Source organism: Mesitornis unicolor, unplaced genomic scaffold (assembly GCF_000695765.1).
Source record: "Mesitornis unicolor isolate BGI_N332 unplaced genomic scaffold, ASM69576v1 scaffold47757, whole genome shotgun sequence".
NCBI lineage: Eukaryota > Metazoa > Chordata > Aves > Mesitornithiformes > Mesitornithidae > Mesitornis > Mesitornis unicolor.
Genome location: NW_010198010.1, coordinates 1 through 18,864, shown reverse-complemented (window position 1 = coordinate 18,864; position 18,864 = coordinate 1). Strand labels below are relative to the sequence as shown.

The following is an 18,864-nucleotide window of genomic DNA, read 5'->3' as shown; positions in this document are numbered from 1 at the left end:
AGCTAAAAATTCTTATTAGCAAACGCAAATACTGGGTTTATCTGAATTATAAGGGTTTGGGTTTTTTTTCAAAGAAGATAAAAATAGATTGGAAAGAGGAAATTCAAACCATCTGATATCAGCAATAGTCCATGTAAAACATTTTCTCTAAGGCAACGCACTGGGATGTATTTTTACTAATCAGACCTCATGCTTATTACGATTAGTGTCCTAAAGTCACCACAGCACTATTTTGGTTTAAAAACCTGCAATGCTGATACTATCAGCCACGGTACCTTGCAGCCTCATCTTCCAGTCGCTTTTGCTGTGCAAGTTCAGCTCTTCTTTTTTCTACCTCTCTTATTTTGTCCTGTTTGATCCTGTGGAGCTGCTCCAAGGCTAACTGCTGCGTGCTGTAACTTTCTCTCAGGTCCTAAGGAAGAAACACAATGAAGTACATCAAAAGGAACAGAGCCAGGCTTTCAAGAAAAGCATCCAAGCATTTCAATGCTTTGTGAACTAAGTTTTAATACAAATGGACAAAGTAATATTAAAGTTATTAACAGTCCTTGGAGGTCACTGTAAAGAAAGTCAAACAAACCAAAATATAAGAGCAGATGGCAGGTTTGCAAAGCCTTTGACGTAACTTAGGCTTTCCAAGAGCCCTTCCAGTCATACACCTGCTGGAGATGGCAAATACGACAGAGGGGAAGGGAGGACATAAACCTGAGTGTTCAAACACAACATTATCTGAGGACACAGAATGCAATGAAGCATATTTTTAATAACTGCAATGAGGCAGACTTCAGCTGAAAGCCAACTCAGTAAGAATGAATCCCCTCAGTAGGGTACTCGCCATTACGATGCTTTTGGAATGATCAGTCCCATATTTAAATCAGAAAAACTTTATTAAAATACCCAGCAGGATTACCACTGTGGGAAGCCATGGCCTAAAGACACTAACTCAGATTGGAGTTTTCCTTCACAATTTGACTCTTTTTCTTTGAAACATCCTTCAATTCCTATGCCATCTCCCTCCCTTAACAAACTTTCTCACATCAAAAAATCAGTACAAATCTTTAGGATAATTTTAAAAAATCAACAATGGTACAATTATTTTAGATTACACTTCACCACATTACAAAACACCTCTAAGACACTACAATATTTTTTCTTAGGAATCCCATTGATATACACTCAGCAATGCAACAGGTATACCTGGACTTTTCCTATCTGATCTCATAAATGCAAATAAAGCAATTAAGAATGATCTATTCCAACCACAACATGCACCTCTACCAATAATCACGTTGCCTAATTGCACATGTTGCCAGCGTGCAATTTATATGAAAAGCGCAAGATAAGATGTCTGTGTCAGTGAAAGCCTCTGGAGCAACAAACTAAGCCAAGCAATTGACTACAATTTTCCCCCAATTTTCTTCTCAATTTTTTCCCCGATGTTTTTCTCAGTTTTTTAGAAATTGAGAACATTGTGGAAACAAACTTGTTTTATAAAAAGTCTCGTATCTTTGATTTAAGGAGAGAATAACTCCTATGCAAAATGGAAAGGTCAGTTAAGTAATTATTTTTTTTTCTCATAAATTATTCTCCAAGTCAGATTTCTGAGCCCAGCAGACAGAAGCAGCGTTGAGGAAAAACAGCAAGTAGGTTTTAGTACTGGGTTAATCTGGAGGTTTAATAGCATTGCGTTTGCCAGGTCATACGTCATGTTCTGGATATTGATGCTCTTTTTAGACTTTCAAACTTGGACAGAAATTCATATACCTGACACACAGCTTAAGGTGTATGGATACAGGTAGAGAGCAGCAAATAGAAAAAAGTGGGAGAAGACACTGTTTCCACCTAAGACAGGACTTTTCTGGTGGACATTACTTTAACTAAAAAGAAAAATCCCTGGGTAAAACAACTTAGTGAACATGGTCTATGAAGAAATAAAAGAGCTATCAGTATTTTGCAGTTTGGATTTCTAAGCAGGTAAGAGAATTTTAAGTCTTTAAGAGGATGTAAAAGCTAGCAGAAAGAAAAAGAGCCTATCGATTTTCTTTTCATAAAACTCATTCAATAGAAGTTGTACATCCAAACAGAAAGGGTAAGCAGAGAAAAGTTGCGAAATAATTAAAAACCAAAAGAGCCAAAGATTAGAAAATAACCTTAAGTAAGAGGAAGAGGTTGTTGAGACAGCTTAGCAGAGACAAAAGGCACTGAAGAACAGAATCATCCATATTCTCACACTGTAAGATAAGGTAGATAAAAAGCCAATTAATCTTTGCACTGCATTTTGAAAAACATTTTAGGGAAGACTGAATTGTGGATGCAGCCACTGAACACAACAAGCCATGCAATAAACAAGTAACTAAAAACGCATGATACATGCGGCAATTTTTTAAAAAAGAAAAGAAACTCCATAATTGTTTACGTATTTTTCTTTGTGTTCTTTTTATTGCAGAGTACAGAGCCCTCACACTGGCCCAGTATAAATTCATTACTTAAGAATAAAGTTCATATCAGTGCCACTAGGAGTAAGCTGGTAAATACAGTTGAGTGGATGCATGCTACCCTGCCTAAGAGTTGCACACGTTTTTGGACAAGTCAAGAGTTGCCTCTGAAACAAGAACGCCAGTATTTCTTAACTTCTACACAGAAAAGTGGCCTATGCCTACTTTTAGGACAACACCTAAGTCTGCTACCAGATCTTGTACAGTGTAGCAGGAAACCATGTATTTCTTTCAATAAAAGTTAAATATTCAGTTCACAATTCAAAAACGGTAGCCAATATAACCTCAGTACTCTAAGAACAGAATTTGCAAGGGCCTGAAAAACTTCAGTGCTAAATCAAAAATAATTCTAGAAGGCAAAAGCTGAGAGTGAGCATCAGTTGGTTCATGCAAAGCAATGATTAGCGAGAGATTCATGTTTTAGTACATTAGTTTTAAGTGCATTTTTATTGCCTTATGTACTCTAAGACTTTTGACAATTCTTATCTGACAATAGAAGTTGAGGAAAACTTTTTGGAAGCCTGGTAGAAGTGACACCAATCTCTATGACTGAATGGAAAAATAAATATACTGCTTACCAGTGTAAGACTAAGTATTTAGATAATGCAAGTACCTTAAGCTGACTGTTAAATGCATCCATTTCAGAAAGTTTAGAAGCAGTCTCTTTCTCAAGAGCATCCAGCTGTTCCTTAAGTCTTTGGCATAATTCTTCCTTTTCAAGGGATTTCTTGTGCACTGAACTGATTCCTGTACCTGTACAAGGAAAGAGAAGCAATTTGACAAGGATTTCTGTTTTCCTAATATACATACATTCCCAACCTCTTTGCTCACAAAACCTCCTTGATTTACCTTTCTATTTGTATATGAGCACAAAGAAGAAACAGCCCCAACATCTGAGACATACAGGCATTACATGTAGTATATACAAAATAATTTGCAACTTGTGTTTTTTTTAATATCAGACCAATTCAGAGCAGGCTTCTCTAGATGGGGACTTGCAGTGTGATCTGATGTAAAGATCAGTGTAAATTTTACATAAATGAACTGCCTTGAGTTTACACTACCAAAAATTGACAAGGTGTAACAGTATCTGTGGGCTGTACAGTCTGTATACAGTTTCAAGCAAAATCTATGCTCACAAAAATGTGTTTGCCCCTTATTTAGAACATGAAGGAAATAATGGAACACAGAAGAAACTGAAAGGATATAAAAGTGAAGGTGTGATTAACACCTCTGTATCCTTCAGTGTTTTTTACAAGTGATGAAAAGTCAGCAATGCAAACAGAAGAGGACTTACTCTGAGTGTTTTCAAGTTGAGCATTTTTAATTCTTTCCCTTAACAGCTGCTTTTCAGGAACTAAGTAGACTAGTTTATTCTGATACTCCTGTGGATATTGAAGAGAACATATACGTTTAATGTTGTTTATAAATCAGTGAATAAAAATGAGTGAATTTTCAAACATAACTTCAAGTCATGTTAATGAAACGTGGATACAAGTTATCATTATGGAGTAGAGGAAAAAAATACTTATATACTGTTAATATAAACTGAATGCTTTCTGACCAAAATACATTTAACATAGCTGGAAAAAAATAACAGATATGCTAAAAGTGTATGTATATTTTTATGAGAACATTTAAGTTGACTGTCCCAAAGCTAACATAAAACAGTGACTTTCCATGACACACAGGAGTATGAAAAGCAGTTTCCCTGATGGGCAAGAGCATTACATAAAAATACAGTGGAGAATGATTTATGGTAGTCAACTGATGTGAAATGATTCATGTCTTGCTATTCAAAGAGACAAAAAAAGAAAAAAGAGCAGCAGTGTAATTCAGCCCAAAGACCAACTCACTCTGCACACAGAAACACATTCCTCATAAAAATTAGAGTCTGGAGAGATAAAGGTTCATAATTAAAGAGAAGTCACTATTATCAGTTCACGTAAGAACAGTTGAGGTTTTGACTGCTGTCCCTATTCAATTATCAGCTTGCTGTAAGACATGTATTAATTTATTTAACATCACAGATAAAACTAAAACTCTATGCAATGCTGATGGCCTTGCCGATTTTGTCTCTCCTATATTCAAACCGATTCATTATTTCTCCCTATGGATATCAATTATCAACAGCATTACGGAAACACAGAATAAGCAGTAAAGGAAAACTACAGGCTTCATAGAAAGTCACATACCTGAAGCTGCTGTTGTAGTTGCTTGACTTCCATAATTCCTTGGTCATATTTCTTATCTAATGCCTCCAGCTCAGTTTTCTGAATTTGCTTTTTGCTTCGAATATCTTGCAATCTGCCTGAGATTTGCTGATGTTTGTCCGTCTAGAAGGAAAGTAAAGACAAATTATACCATGTACAGCAAGTGTCGCTTCTCCACTAAACCTGTGGGCGATTTGTTCATGATCAATTCTTTACTCCTGCTAAGATTCTGTAGATTCTAAGATTTGCGTACTTTACAATACCATATTTCAAGATGTGTAGTGAAATTTCTGTCTTACCAGGGCTTCTAATTCAAGATTAAGGCTCTTCTTTTTAGAGGTCAACCTGACAATTTCTTCCTGTTCCCTGTTACGTTGATTAAGAAGTTCTTGACGACGAATTCTCTCCCATTCCAATCGTCGCTGGCGCTCAAGTTCTTGTTTTGCTGCCTGCAGAAAAGTTACATTACCTTAAATTACAATGGAGATTACAACTTAGAGATGATGATTTCATATAATGTGCTCTATTTCTAATGTGCTTTCTATTTCTAGCATAACAGCAACACATCGCATTGTCTCTTGTAAAGTGCTCTTATATACTTCAGCATCAAAGAATGGAGGAAGTGATTCTGTAAGACTTATTCTTCATGCCATACTCTTAACTCTGGATGAAGAAAAGCTACAGAATTCAGAGAGAAAGTCTGTTTAGCTTAGAATACCACCCATATATGACAGATACTACTTATGACCTCTTTTGAGTATTTCACAGAACCAAAAAAAAAATAACAATGCAAGTCTTATGCACTGAGACACCAAGTAGAAGCAAATCTGTCTCAAGTTCAATTGTCAAAATATCACCAATTATGAATTCAGTACAATCCTGTTTGGTATACAAGTTTTTGCCTAAATCTATGAAATCTGTCCAAGAATATCTCGCCTCTCCTATGAAGCATCTGAAAATCTTAAACATATACCTACACTTGATTCATTTGTAACAGACACAACGTTTTCAGACATAAATGGTGCTCCCTCTCCAAGACAACCGGCCAATGGCCATGTGAGGAGACAGAATCAAAGCCAGCATTCAAATCCTGAATGCTCTGTCACGCGGATGCTGCATGCACGTACATATCCCTTAAAGAATTCAAAAATAGCTTCAAGAAAACAACCTCCCGCCTTTCTATTTCTTTCCTCCGTTCTTCTTCCCTCTGTCTCTCCAGCTCTCGTTGTCTCTCCAGATGCCTTTCCATTTCGAGCTGTTTTTTCCGTTCCCGTTCTTGCCGTTCCCTTTCTCTTTGCTCTTGTTTTTCTCTTTCCTTCTGAGCCTTGCGTTCAGCCTCTCTCTGCTGCTGTTCCAACAGGACCTGACGGCGTTTTTCCAGCTCCATATTTCCCCTCTCATAGTTGGCTTTCCTTTTGTCCTCAAACGTCACTAAAATAAGGAAAGGTAGTTATTTCTGTCCTGTGCAAAACACTGCTCTCAAACAAATACCTCAGTTATGCCACTAAAGATAGAGACTTCCTTTTTGGCAAGCTCAGGTTGTTGGGTCATGGATGATATAAGCATTTTGCATTTGTTAAAGTATTATTTTTCTTTTCAAAAATACCTTTAGATTTTCCTAAGTCTATTCCAATTGCAAAAAAAAAAAAAAAGTTTTCAGTTACAACTGACCACAAAAATGACTTGAATTTTAGAGAAAACATAAAAGAACAGCTTTTGTAAGCTACGAGACAACCATCTGCTGTTAAAAAGGCTTTCTACTGTTCAAGAAACATTAACACACAGAGAAAGAGCTTATTTTTCAAGGGTGTTCCCTGTAAGAGCTCCTGGAGCTAAAACCAGCAGAAAACAAAACACGATCAAGCTCAATTACTGCAGTATAAGATAAAAAGAGATACAAAGCGATGGTTTAGGCTCCCAGCAACCAGCCTTTCAAAAAGAGAGGCAAGTCGTGTCTCGCAGTGCATGCAAGAGACCTTTGCTGATCACATCAGGGAGTCAACAGTAGAATCTACATTATATGCAAATTGCATCGTTTTCAGAGAATTAAACTATTTGGAATCGCTCATTTTCAAAATGTCCAGAGCGAAGTAATGCCAGGAACTTCCAACTGAAAAAAAATCTGCAGTAGCATGGCGGTGTTTGTCCATGAAGGATTTCTTTTCTAAAATACATTATTAATCAGCACACTTTTCCTTTCCTACAGCTAAAAATAGCCCCTGCCTCTGCCTTCTCAATTCTATCAGATGTAACAGGCTGACTACATCCACTTAACAACCTTCCTACCATCCGAGTTAAAAAGCTCCTGAAATGAAGCTCTCTAGGGATTTGATTATGTTTTCCACTTTCTAAAGGTTTCAGTGTCCTTCAAAGACAGCCCTATACATTAAGAATGTGAATCCCATTTTACCTGGCTGCTTTTTCTGTGGCTCCTCCTCTTGCACAGGCTGGTAAGATGGCACAGTTCCATTTATATTTTCAGTATATTTTCCACTCCTGGAGGAAGAAAAGCACCTCACCATTGTTAGAGAAATAACAAAGTTATTTCCTTTGTTTAAAACACTTCAATTAAAAATACCCTGTGTTTCACTGCCCTCAGTGATATACCTGAAAGAAGGCGGTACCAGTTCAAGAGGCAGAGTTAGTGGCAGAGGTTGTCCGGCTTTGGCCATGTCAGTCAGGTGCATGGCTAACACAAACTCATCAGCCTTCAGCTGTCCATCGCCATCAATATCAGCTAATGACCTGCAGAGATTTAACAGCAATGAAAATTAGAACCAAACGTCACACTCGCTCACAAACGAGAGCTGAAACAATTTACCGTAAAAATAATTTTCAGAAGAGAGGGTTCCTGTGAAATGTTCTCATTAAAATAATTACAATTAATAACAACAACAGTTGATGACAGGAAGATTAGTAATGCACTGCTATTCAGATGTTTTTGTAAAATACAGCAAAAAGGTTAAGAGACATCTCTTGATTTACTGCACCACCAAGAGAAGAACTGGGAAGAGAATCCAGGACTGTTCGTAACCAGCTCAAAATGCTAAAGGCCACTTTTTCAAATGGTTTTTTTTAAAGCAAAAGAAAACATTATATAAAATGACATCAAGCTCTACAATGGGAACCTTTGCAGAGAATTCTTTTTTCCCCTCGTGTCTCCTCGACAGTGCAGGGAAGACATCGGTTGCCCCCGAGTACCCTGCAATGGGGAGGGAAAGGATCATCTTCCCCCTCTAAGAAAAGCCAAACCACACAATCGGATCATTCACCTACAAAATGTTTCCCACAGAACCAAGGCAGAGGGGAACAGTGAAATGTTTCCAGGAATGCAGGCAAGAAAGCAGGAACCTTTCTAAGTGAACTGTTTATGTAGATACAATTGCAAGAACGTGTCCTTAAACTGCATTTAAGTGAAACACTTAATAAAATAACTGCTTATATTAAAAACAAACGCAAAAGACAGAGTTAAAAAATAACCACCGAAAACAAAAAGGAAACAACAAACCAAACAAAAACCCATCACCCACACACCACAGAGAGAAACAAAAGCCGGAGATGATGAAATGAGATTTTTATTATGTTCACAGAGCAGCACTCTTCACACATAACAGCACCGTTATCACAGTCATTACCATAGATACGGCATCCCAGTAGAAATACAGGTAATGCCTTACTTTGGGCAAAACTGAAACTTGGGCTGTGAATCCTCTCTACATGGGTACACAGAGCTCCCCGCATTGGCTACCGATGTCTCCAGGCTAGGCACTCGGGTAGAAAGCAGTCCCTATAGATCTGCTTTATTTCCCCATGCTCCAGCGTGGAGGAAAACAACCCCAGATTCCATCGCTACCTGCACAGCATGCAACCAAACAAGCTGAACCAGTAGAAGGAATATTTCAGCTTGCTGCTGTTAAAGACCAACAAATGACTGCCCTGGGATAATGGGGAAGAAGAAAGGGAGCTCAGAAGAGATGTAAAGCACCAGGCTATTGTGAATTCTGCTCGGCCAGTAAATATTATGTGTAACATCTGAGTTATGTCTGAAGGCATAATTCAAACTACTGTATCTAGCGGGGCAGATTCTTCAAGCCTTCAGACAACAGGACCATTTTCATCAACACAGTAAAGGCAGGTCTTAACAAATGTGTAATATGTAGGTATCTTTATGGCAACCACAGTAAAACTCTAAAGAGCTGAAGGGTTACTTCATTTCTAACCTTTCTTCATGTTTTAAAACTAACAAGCTTGATTTCAGAAACCCACTTTTAGAATGAATAAACCTTCATCTCAGCTAAATTAGTGCATCACCGAATCCGAAATTGAAACCAATATCTGTACTATTATATGTATCTACATAACTGTACCATTATCCTATAAACAGAAAGAACAAAAATATTATGTCAAGGTGTCTTTTGAAAATGTAACAAACTAGTTTAAGAAGTAGCTTAGTTTCACTTTATTGTTTTAGATCTATGGTGTCCCTTTATAATTCCTTATTAAATAAAGTACATTTCCTCTCTTAACACTATAAACACATTGAACTCATAATCAGTAACTAAACTTACCAAATAGTAGCCAACTGAGTCTGTGAAAGGTTTGATTGCAGAAGAGCATTCCTTGCTTGAAATCCTTAGTGAAAGTGTAAAAGACTTTAACAAAAATAAACACTTTGAACAAAGATTCACATGTAGCAAAAAAATGGGTCATGGAACTGGGGCATGTTTATTTTTAATAGTAATCTAATCCATTTTCATCAGTGGCTGACAGTTGGCTTTACTTCCAGGCTTAACAGCAGGCATTACAACCTGAACACAGTAAAGATCTAAGTATTTTTGGGTACATTTTTCCCCACTCAAAGCACCTAACAGAAAAACTGACATGAAAAATGGGTATTTATGGTAATCTCCACAGCAGTTACAGAAGCAGAGCTGACCGTCTACCTAACCCTTGAGCTGGCACACTGGAAAGCTGTCAGCTTGCCTTTGATAGCAAACAACCACACACCTTTCTAGGCAGGACGATGAACATTTCAGCCCAAAATCAAGTGAACAACGTAAAAACCACTGAGTCCCTTTCTTGAAAGCAGTAATTGTCTTCCTTTTTTGTAGGCCAGGAAACCAAGTGCTTATTAAAAAATGGGAAATCTAGTCAGCTACAGACACACCCTGGCTTTACAGCTACCAACTGCCTGGCCAGTGCTCTACTTGCTGTGTTACAGGGAGTAATTCAGTTCTGTCAAAACCTTCCTAGAACTCTACTCTTGTATTAAGCTTTGTGGGAAGGCTTTAGAAACCACCATAATGCCAGGGCACAGCACAAATGTCACTGAAAGTCAACAAGGACTGACTCCCTTTAATTACTTTTGAAAAATTCCAACCAGTGGCTGCAGTACAGACTGCAGTGTCTTTCCCAAAATTCTCTTTGAAAAGATAAAGCCCAAATACCTAAGCCATTACTAATACATATACGTAGGAGCACATGGCACAAAAATGATCGTGAGTTGTCTCCTGTTTTACAAAGTCACGAGTCTCAGCCCAAATAGTGATGCCTGAAAAATGACTGCTGACTTTATGGAGCCAACTTTCCCAGCTTTGTGGTTCTCAGGCTCTTTTAATTAGATCCCACCACTGCCACTCTTTTCTTCCCCTCGACTGTTGCTGTAGCTTCCCCAGTCTACCTGGGGAGACTGCTGCCATCTCAGGCCCCTCCAGGTCTAACACAGAGCCCAAGCCAATAAACTGTTGGCTCTTTTCATCTCTTGGCTGACTGGAACCAGTAGCTGAAACCCACTCTCTCCTGCATAGGTCTGACTGTCAACAATTTCAGCTTTTATTTCATATGGGTCAAATCCCAAGTTGTGATTTCATCATCCCTCAGCCTGTGACACCTCAGAGGCATAAAACACTGCTGCTTTTCCCCTCCATAGCAAATGTCATACTCACCTGATAAATATCCACTCATACTTTTATCAAGACTGTTAAATTTCTGTCTGTATTTTAATCTGGAGGCCTGAGGAACTGCCCAGTCTGAGGATGTAATCTTTGGTGAATTCCCAGCTAGTGAAGCACTAGAGGAAGAATTTGAACTGCAAGACAATTTAAAAAAATAATTAAAAATACTATAAAGAAAGAACTCTACATTACTTGGCTTAATAAACAGCATCAGAACAGAAGATATATAGCATCTTCTGGTAACATGAAACAACTTCCACAAAGTTTTATCTCTGCTAACTTGCTATAAATATTTCATCAATAATATGGAATTTTATTAGGAAAGTAGGGACACATTCTCTAACAGGAAACTCTTGAATTCAAGCTCCTGTTCCCTTGGTATCACAGACACATACGTCACATAATTCACTGGTCCATCACTGCAAAATAATACTAGAGGAACCACAGAAAAATGTCTCAGCTTTCATAAGAATGTTCCCAGGGGCTGTGAAGCATTGGGCAGTGTCTAAGTAACTTTAAGAGGTATGCAAATGCATAACCATCAGCATAAAAATTTATCTGAAACTCACAACCACAAGCAGCTTCTCAAGCTGCTAAAGCCACTATATTCAACCTCTACATCTTCTTTCTATCAGTGACAATGATAGCCCGAATCGAGCTTTTCCAACCAGAATATTTCTGTATCAGCTACACCTATAAAACTTCTACCTGTAACTCCCAGCACTTTCATAGTGTCCCATCTTTGAAGATCAGACAGAACCAGGTGCATCCAGCCTGCCTTTAGACAATCCCCTACTTTATCAAGTAAAAAACCATCTGCAAAGTTAACCACTGCAATAAAGTAAAGAATGTTGATAGAAACAAAGCCTTTTGGGGATGATGCTGGATAGACATCCTTTGTATGGAATTCAGTAACATGATGGTGAAAATGCTGCCAACAGTACCACTGAAGAAGAGCTGCTCTGCAGCACTACACCACCAGCAAAAGCAAACTTTCCAATTAAAACAAAAAAATATTACAGGCACACACCATGCCTGCAGTCATCTTATCGAACATCTGCTAGCATCAGGTATTTGTCTGTATCAGGAGCCCAAAATCAGTCATGATTTCCTTCTAAATGCCTTGTATCAGCAGCAAAGAGGTGCAAGCACTTCTGAGAGCTTCTGGAACTGAGCTGGAGCTAAGATGCCCTTTGGATTGCCTTTTGGGAGACTGTTCCCTGGACGCCCAATTGGACAGATAAACCTGGTCCCTCACTTAGTCTATAGTGAAGCTCTAAAATCAGTGAAATAAAGCAGCTGATGACAAAGATTCATAATCTTCTATTATTCATGTAACAAATTCACACATAAATATTTATAACAATGACTATTCTTACATGCCTGCTAATTACATGGTGCCCTCTATAATGAATGAGCACATCAATAACATAAACATTGCTTTCATAACCACTTGGTAAGTTGTACTTTTATTTACTAATGAGGCATGTTCCCTTCTTTTTGGCTCTGCTCTCTCTCATTTGAGCTCATCTACTTTGGACAGTTTTGTCACATTTCCTGAAAATATTATTTATTGTGCATATCAAAACAATCTGCTTTCAGACTTGGTAGATCATATTAGACAGACTAATTTTTAATGGATATACTTTGAAAATAAAAGTGCTCTGTAAGTTTTGTAAGGCTCACTACTCAAGTTTAAGATATAACCATTTCAAACTGAACTTTCATACCTGCTAGATCCTAAATCAATTAGCGACTGTGCCTTCTGCATATTAGAACCACCAAACCCTCCTGCCATGGGACCTAAAGAACCGGTATGAGGCAGTGCTGAAACAAACAAAAATAAAAACAGAAACTGTAAAGCAAGTAGCTATAAGGCAATGCTTTGTAATAAGCACTCAAGGCTTTGACAGAAATAAGAAAAGTGAATCAGTGCCTTGTTGTTAAGATTAACCAGTTAGAAATGATTTCACAAATGTGAACTTTGGAAAAAAGTCTTTTTTGTTTTTTAAACTTCTATGCAAATGTTAGCATTCCTGTCTGAAATTAACCATAGAGAAAATAAGATTCACAGTTCTGAAAGCAGGTACTGGACTAGACTGTACTCACTTGAAGAGAAAGGTACAGCCAAAGGCTGCAGAAGGCTGGATGTTCCGTTTGGCAATGAGGAGGTACTGACAGAAGGCACCAGGGGAGCAGAGATGACCAAAGGAGGAATGGAAGTCATGGAGGTCAGAGACATGGGAGCTAACGGTGCGATTGTAGACATGGATGTTGGCATGGACAGATTTGGCATACTACCCATTCCTAGAGCAAAATCCAACAATTCACGATTAATATTGCAGACACTCCAGCAAGAAATTGCCTCCATTATTCTAGGCAGAAACTACACAAAGCAATCTGCATCCAGAAATACAATGAGCTGAAACAGATGGGCGTGTAGATCATTTAGGTTTTTTCCTGAAGTTTACACAAGGCAGTTCAAAGAGGAAAATATACTGAAGAATATGAATTAAAAAAAATACTGTAAGCAATTCATTCTCAAGGTAGATCTAGCTAGTATTTCACAGAAGAATAAGAACTAGTTTTCTACAACTGCAGCTATAACTAGTTCTTCAACCAGCCTTTCACATCTGGTCCCTAAGAGAGAAATACAAAGCAACTCAGAAGCTGTGACAGTCCTCTACAGGGAAAAGCTGATGCCATTTCTGAATTAAGTCTCTTGCAAGTGCCAGCCTTGGAAGAATCCGTATGGGTAGAAAGTCCATACTCAGGGACACACATCCAGCAAATGGCTTCTTTAAGGCAGTGAGTAAGGACACTTGAATTATTGGCCGAACCTCGTGGAAGACAACAGTATGTAGATGCTGTGATAGAAGGTTAATAGGCAGTAACTGCATGCCAACCACAGCTATCTACAAATGCATGCCCTTGCATGATGCAAACACACCAGATTTATCAATGGGTAGATATTTTAAATCACGGTTGTAATTAATATATGCATACACTTAACTTCAGCATAGAATTATGCATTAATTTTGTAATCCAGCTGAAGTCATTATGTGTATTTCATACTACAATAAAAACACCATCAGAAAACAACAAAAAAAAGTTAAAATAATGACATTCAATTGATCATATAACAAAATTAGGCAATCTGATTAATTCTGAAAAAATACTTAAAATAAGTGTTCTATCAATACTCTGACCTTTCCTAAGTTTAGCTTTAAAAACCCCGAATATAAATAGGTGGATAAGTGGGAGGGAGACAAAAAAGACCTTCAATGCAAGATGACAGCCTGCACACATCAGATAGCAAATGTGAATGGCCTTCTTGTACCTCATGTCAAAATTCAACAGAAGGTTCTTCTTTACTATTAAATGTCTTCAAAGAATGAAATTATCAAAAATGTCACAAAAGGACTTTGTGAATTTCCTAAATCAGAATATCCTTGGGGTTTTTTTACTGATTCGCTCAACTGTCACAATCAGATTAATGCTTGCATTTGGCTGCAAGTAACTGTGGGGGTTTTACCTCTGAACACTAAGTAATTACAGATTCATAAGTACCAAAGCGAGCTGACATTAGTGGTGAAAATACTGGAGTTTGTTTCATGACAGGAGGGAGAACTGTAGGCAAGTGCTGTCCTTGCAGTTTCAGCTTTACTGATTCGCTCAACTGTCACAATCAGATTAATGCTTGCATTTGGCTGCAAGTAACTGTGGGGGTTTTACCTCTGAACACTAAGTAATTACAGATTCATAAGTACCAAAGCGAGCTGACATTAGTGGTGAAAATACTGGAGTTTGTTTCATGACAGGAGGGAGAACTGTAGGCAAGTGCTGTCCTTGCAGTTTCAGCTTGATGAGTTTCATGGCTATAGAGAATTCCTGTTGCTGATCCATTTTTCCATCCTTGTTTAGGTCCGATAGTGTCCTTAAAAAGAAAATAAAATTACAAAAGCTCGCAAGGGAGAAATGTCAGTTTAACTTTTTCACTTAATGAGATGCTTTCTATCTAATTTATTTACTGTTTTTGTACAAGCAAAGAACAAACTTATTGCAACCATCTGTACATTTTCTACCTTTGACAACATTCAAACCCTCAGAAGTTTGCAGATCGTTATTTTTCTACTTTGCCAGCCTACAAGTGTTGTAAGTCAACCTGGACTTCCAAACATGATGCTGGTCTAGCTGCATTAAGTATAGTTCAGTTTTAAAGTCGCTGTATATTTAATATTTAACATCTGAGAAAGTAGGAAGACACTCAGAAAAGCAGTAGTTTCCTGCTCAGTGGATACACTTGTTGCTACAGACATGCCTCTGCTATTCTTCTTTCTAAGCTACTAGCCAGACTAATAATTTGAAATTAATGTCTGGTTTTGTAAGAAATTAATGCAAGGATCTGAAACAGGAAGATGCAGAAACCTGCTAAAGGCACTACATACCACTATGAGAACTGCATTAATTCACAAACAGCATGGGGGTTTTTTAAGTGTGACTTCCACTCTGTCTTCCTTCAACACTTTTCCAAGTAAAATTAAATACAACAGAAAATACATGCAACAGTGCCTATGTAAATGGGAAAAATCTCTAGTGAGACAGAAAATCTGAAATCTTGTTAGCACTTAAAACATGTGAGTATCAGGGAGAGGAATGTACATAAAATTAAGAGGGGAAAAAAACCCCAACCCAAACCAGAATCAATATTACGTTACATTCACCTTTTCATAGCTTCATTTTGTTACTGTTCAGTAAAAAATCCCAAGGCCCTATGCAAAAATTTCCTTACCACCCTTTTCTATGCATTTTAAGCGTCCGAAGAAGAAAGCAACTTTGCATTCAGTTAGCTTCTTTAATATTCTTTCATAATGAGTTGTTCCTAAGAATTATGAGCCTCCGCTCTGTGTCTTTTAGCACGTGTACATCTTGGGAACAACCGAGCACCCCAAAACGAGCACAGCATTCTGGTGAAGACTGGAGTTACAAAGAAGGAAACGTCTGTTCCAAGTGTTGCAACCACCACACACACACTGTAAAGAACAGGACTTTTTCCAGTTCCGATATGACAGCACTGGTTCATATCTTACAGTGCATAACTGACCTTCTACAGCATTTTCTGTGGCTTTAGATTTTTATCCTGTTTTCTACTTTCAGTGTATTTTCCACTCCCAGTTTAGCAGCATATAATTTTTCCCACGCTTAATCCTACTGCCATTTCTTAGCGGTTACCAGTATTTCAAGGAATTCTTTATCTCCAGGATCTCAGTATCTTTATCTCTGATCCTTATCTTTTTTATCTTTATCTTTTTTTATCTTTATCTCAGTATCTCCAGGAATTCATTAACCCATTATTCACCTCTTTTTCCAAATTATTAGTTAAAATGTTAAGACAAGGCTAACAATGACCTTCACAGCAGTCCAACAGGCACCTCCTTCTATGAAAGCCTTACAATTTCTCATCACTCTTTGTTTCAAGCACTTACTATAGTTTAAAAATGCTGTGTTCAATAGGATCCAATTTGAATTAACATCATAAGAAAGATTTTAAAAGATACTGCTTTTTAATTGAGTGTTGGTACACATATGGGCTCAATCCTTCCTCTAAATTTAATAAAATTAAAACAATGATTCTGACAACGCTTCTGCTTTGACTGCTGAAAGCCTCTTTGAGGCAACACAACATACCAATGAGAGCATTTGAATGCTATGCATCTCCTACCTCAAAAAAAATAAATAGTGAAGAATATCTTACCATATTTCAGCAAGGATTGAAGCTGGTAGACCTGACTGCAAAAAAAAGGTACGTGCTTGATCACCTGTGATAAACAAGAAAGACAGGCAGACTTTTACACTAGAAGACAGATTTTCAGAAGACCTCAGCACTCTCTTGTGTGTCCAGATTTGCAAAAGGAACCAGCTGGATGCCAAGCTTTCCAGTTTTGTACCACCTAACTCCTTCCCTGGTGACAGTGATTTTCAGGTACCCACTGCTCTATGATCCTGAATCTTTGCTCTGAGAAGTGATTTCAAATAGCTACAAAAAGCTTGAGGAGGTCACAAATTAACAGCTGCCAAGAGTTTCATAGATGCAACATTTAAAGAAGTAAAAAAGACTGAAAATTTAGTCCTGATCCAATTGCCTTTAAAGGAAAGGATAAATACGCTGTTTCTTTCCTTCTCCTTCATCCAACCTGACTTAAGCCAGTATTGCCTCTCTACAAAAACTGGAAAAATACCACGTTCCAAATAATATTCTGTTGTGCCAGAGAACATTTCAGCGTTTTGGGAAGGGAATGTGAACTGCTGCATAATTCCACATCAATTGGTACCGATCGTGCTGTTAAGTGTGTAACAAAACACGGATAGCGGTGTTGATGCTTACCCATGACTGAATTACAGGTGCTTAAAACTAAGCCTTCAAGTTATTCTTTCAGCTCTTTCTTCCCTTATATTCATACACAACCTTTCATTTCAAGCACTTGCCAAACAAATAACAAAGCCTGCAGACGTACGTGCAGGTAGGAGCCCAGATGTGGCCTGAAGGTAGCCCCCAGGACCGCATACTTTTCAGTTGGTGGTAAAGTAAACACCAACCTCCCAGAGCTGTTTGGCCAAAGCTGGAGTTACGTATCACTTATCCAGGAGATGTACATGTTCCAAACAGACAACTTCCCACTCTCCTCAGTCTTTTTTGGACCAAAATGAGGAAAAGCAGGGCACTGGAGTCACCAGATAGGGCATAAGAGGGTAGGAGTGATCAGGGCTGGTCTTTAGTGTCCATACTAAGGCACACAGCAAACAGGGCACTCTTAAATGAAGTCATCTTTGCCAGTGAAATCGAGCCTTTTCTTGATATCACATGCAGATTCTTAAATTTAAAAACTGCAAATCCCGAGGTGCACAGCAACATGACCCAATTGTTTCAGAGGGGAAGCAGCTGAACGCGACTGGAACTGACAGCAGGCCACTGCAAAATGGCATCAGTCTATGCAGAACTTGCCGAAGGCCCAAGGGTTAATAAATTTCAAGCAGTCATTAACAAGGACAAGCTATCAGCATCTCTCTCCCTGCCTCCTCCCCCAGAACAAAGACATCTAACAGTACAGCATTCTCTAACACTGCTCAGACAGAGGAGAGCCACTTCTGGTGTCTCTGGTGTCACTGCCACAATAGCTACTGTAAGTGCTGCTTGGCAGCCTCCCATCTCAGCACAGAGTTTGCCTGATGCTCTTTGGTTTTGGAAACCACACAGAATGACAGCACATAACCACTGGCTGCAGAAGTGGTAACAGGGTTAATAAAAGAGCATTCCCGTGCCAAACTTTAGCCCAAAGCTTCTACAAGTTTAGTAATAACCCGTGGCTGTTTGCCCAAAAAGTTATTAGTCACACGACGAAGGGCTAGAAATAGGATGTCGTTTCCAAACTGTTTTACAGAGATACGCCTGTGTACACAGAAGTTAATGTGTAATGCAGAGCCAACCTGTAATGTAGCCTCCTGTGGGTTTCAGGCTATCGAACTGCTTGTCGTGCTTGGCCCGCTCTTCAGAGGTGATGGCCCATATGTTTGGGCCTCCTAAAAGAAAAAAAATTAAAAAAACATCAAAAAATGAAAACACTGAACCACCAAACAGACTGGAGACTTTTAAAAACAAAGCACAGAGTGATGCAAAATAAAAGCTTGGCTTCTCAAGAGGCAAAGTCAGCTCCAGACACACCCAGCTGCTACCGGTTTGGCAAGGACCTTACGAAACACAAAACTGCTTCCCAGATGTGCAAGCGCTGGCTGAGACAACCCCAGCATCACTGCTTTACACCCGGCTTTCAGACAGGCTCTGCCGTCCTTCAAAGCTGGGGCAAAGTGGTTTCCTGCCGCTACCGAGTGTTTGCAGCCCGGGCAGGATGCATGTTGTTCACCATACCCTGCGTGAACCAAATGCTCCCCTGGTTCAGCGGTAAACAAATGGGATTCAATGTCACTTAAAGGTTCTCATACAGTGGGCTGACACCCTGCAGCTGCCAAACAGACTCATGCCTTGCCTTGTCAACACTCGAAAATCAGAATTGGGACTGGTAAAAATACACTGGTTTTGTCTGACAAGGATTAACATTCTGGATAGTTTGTTTCGATCTTTTTTTTTTAAACAGCATACCATTTCAATTTAACATTTCTCAATGCTTAAAAAAATATATATATATA

The 18,864-nt window shown here is 38.5% G+C and overlaps 1 protein-coding gene across 1 annotated transcript in view; it reads right to left on the bottom strand.

Annotated features, from left to right (window-relative positions):
• ITSN2 (intersectin 2) overlaps positions 1 to 18,240 on the bottom strand; it is a gene marked incomplete at its 5' end in the record, with an annotated part of 50,914 nt that extends 32,674 nt beyond the window's left edge. Inside the window, 16 exons of the mRNA XM_010188987.1 lie at positions 276 to 412; positions 2,151 to 2,231; positions 3,109 to 3,248; positions 3,793 to 3,880; positions 4,691 to 4,831; positions 5,008 to 5,157; positions 5,877 to 6,139; positions 7,119 to 7,204; positions 7,316 to 7,453; positions 9,277 to 9,340; positions 10,654 to 10,796; positions 12,393 to 12,489; positions 12,772 to 12,969; positions 14,433 to 14,599; positions 16,418 to 16,481; positions 18,148 to 18,240. Coding sequence (XP_010187289.1) covers positions 276 to 412; positions 2,151 to 2,231; positions 3,109 to 3,248; positions 3,793 to 3,880; positions 4,691 to 4,831; positions 5,008 to 5,157; positions 5,877 to 6,139; positions 7,119 to 7,204; positions 7,316 to 7,453; positions 9,277 to 9,340; positions 10,654 to 10,796; positions 12,393 to 12,489; positions 12,772 to 12,969; positions 14,433 to 14,599; positions 16,418 to 16,481; positions 18,148 to 18,240 — 2,050 coding nt within the window. The remainder of the gene's footprint in view (positions 1 to 275; positions 413 to 2,150; positions 2,232 to 3,108; positions 3,249 to 3,792; positions 3,881 to 4,690; positions 4,832 to 5,007; positions 5,158 to 5,876; positions 6,140 to 7,118; positions 7,205 to 7,315; positions 7,454 to 9,276; positions 9,341 to 10,653; positions 10,797 to 12,392; positions 12,490 to 12,771; positions 12,970 to 14,432; positions 14,600 to 16,417; positions 16,482 to 18,147) is intronic.
• Between the last annotated feature and the right edge of the window lie 624 nt (positions 18,241 to 18,864).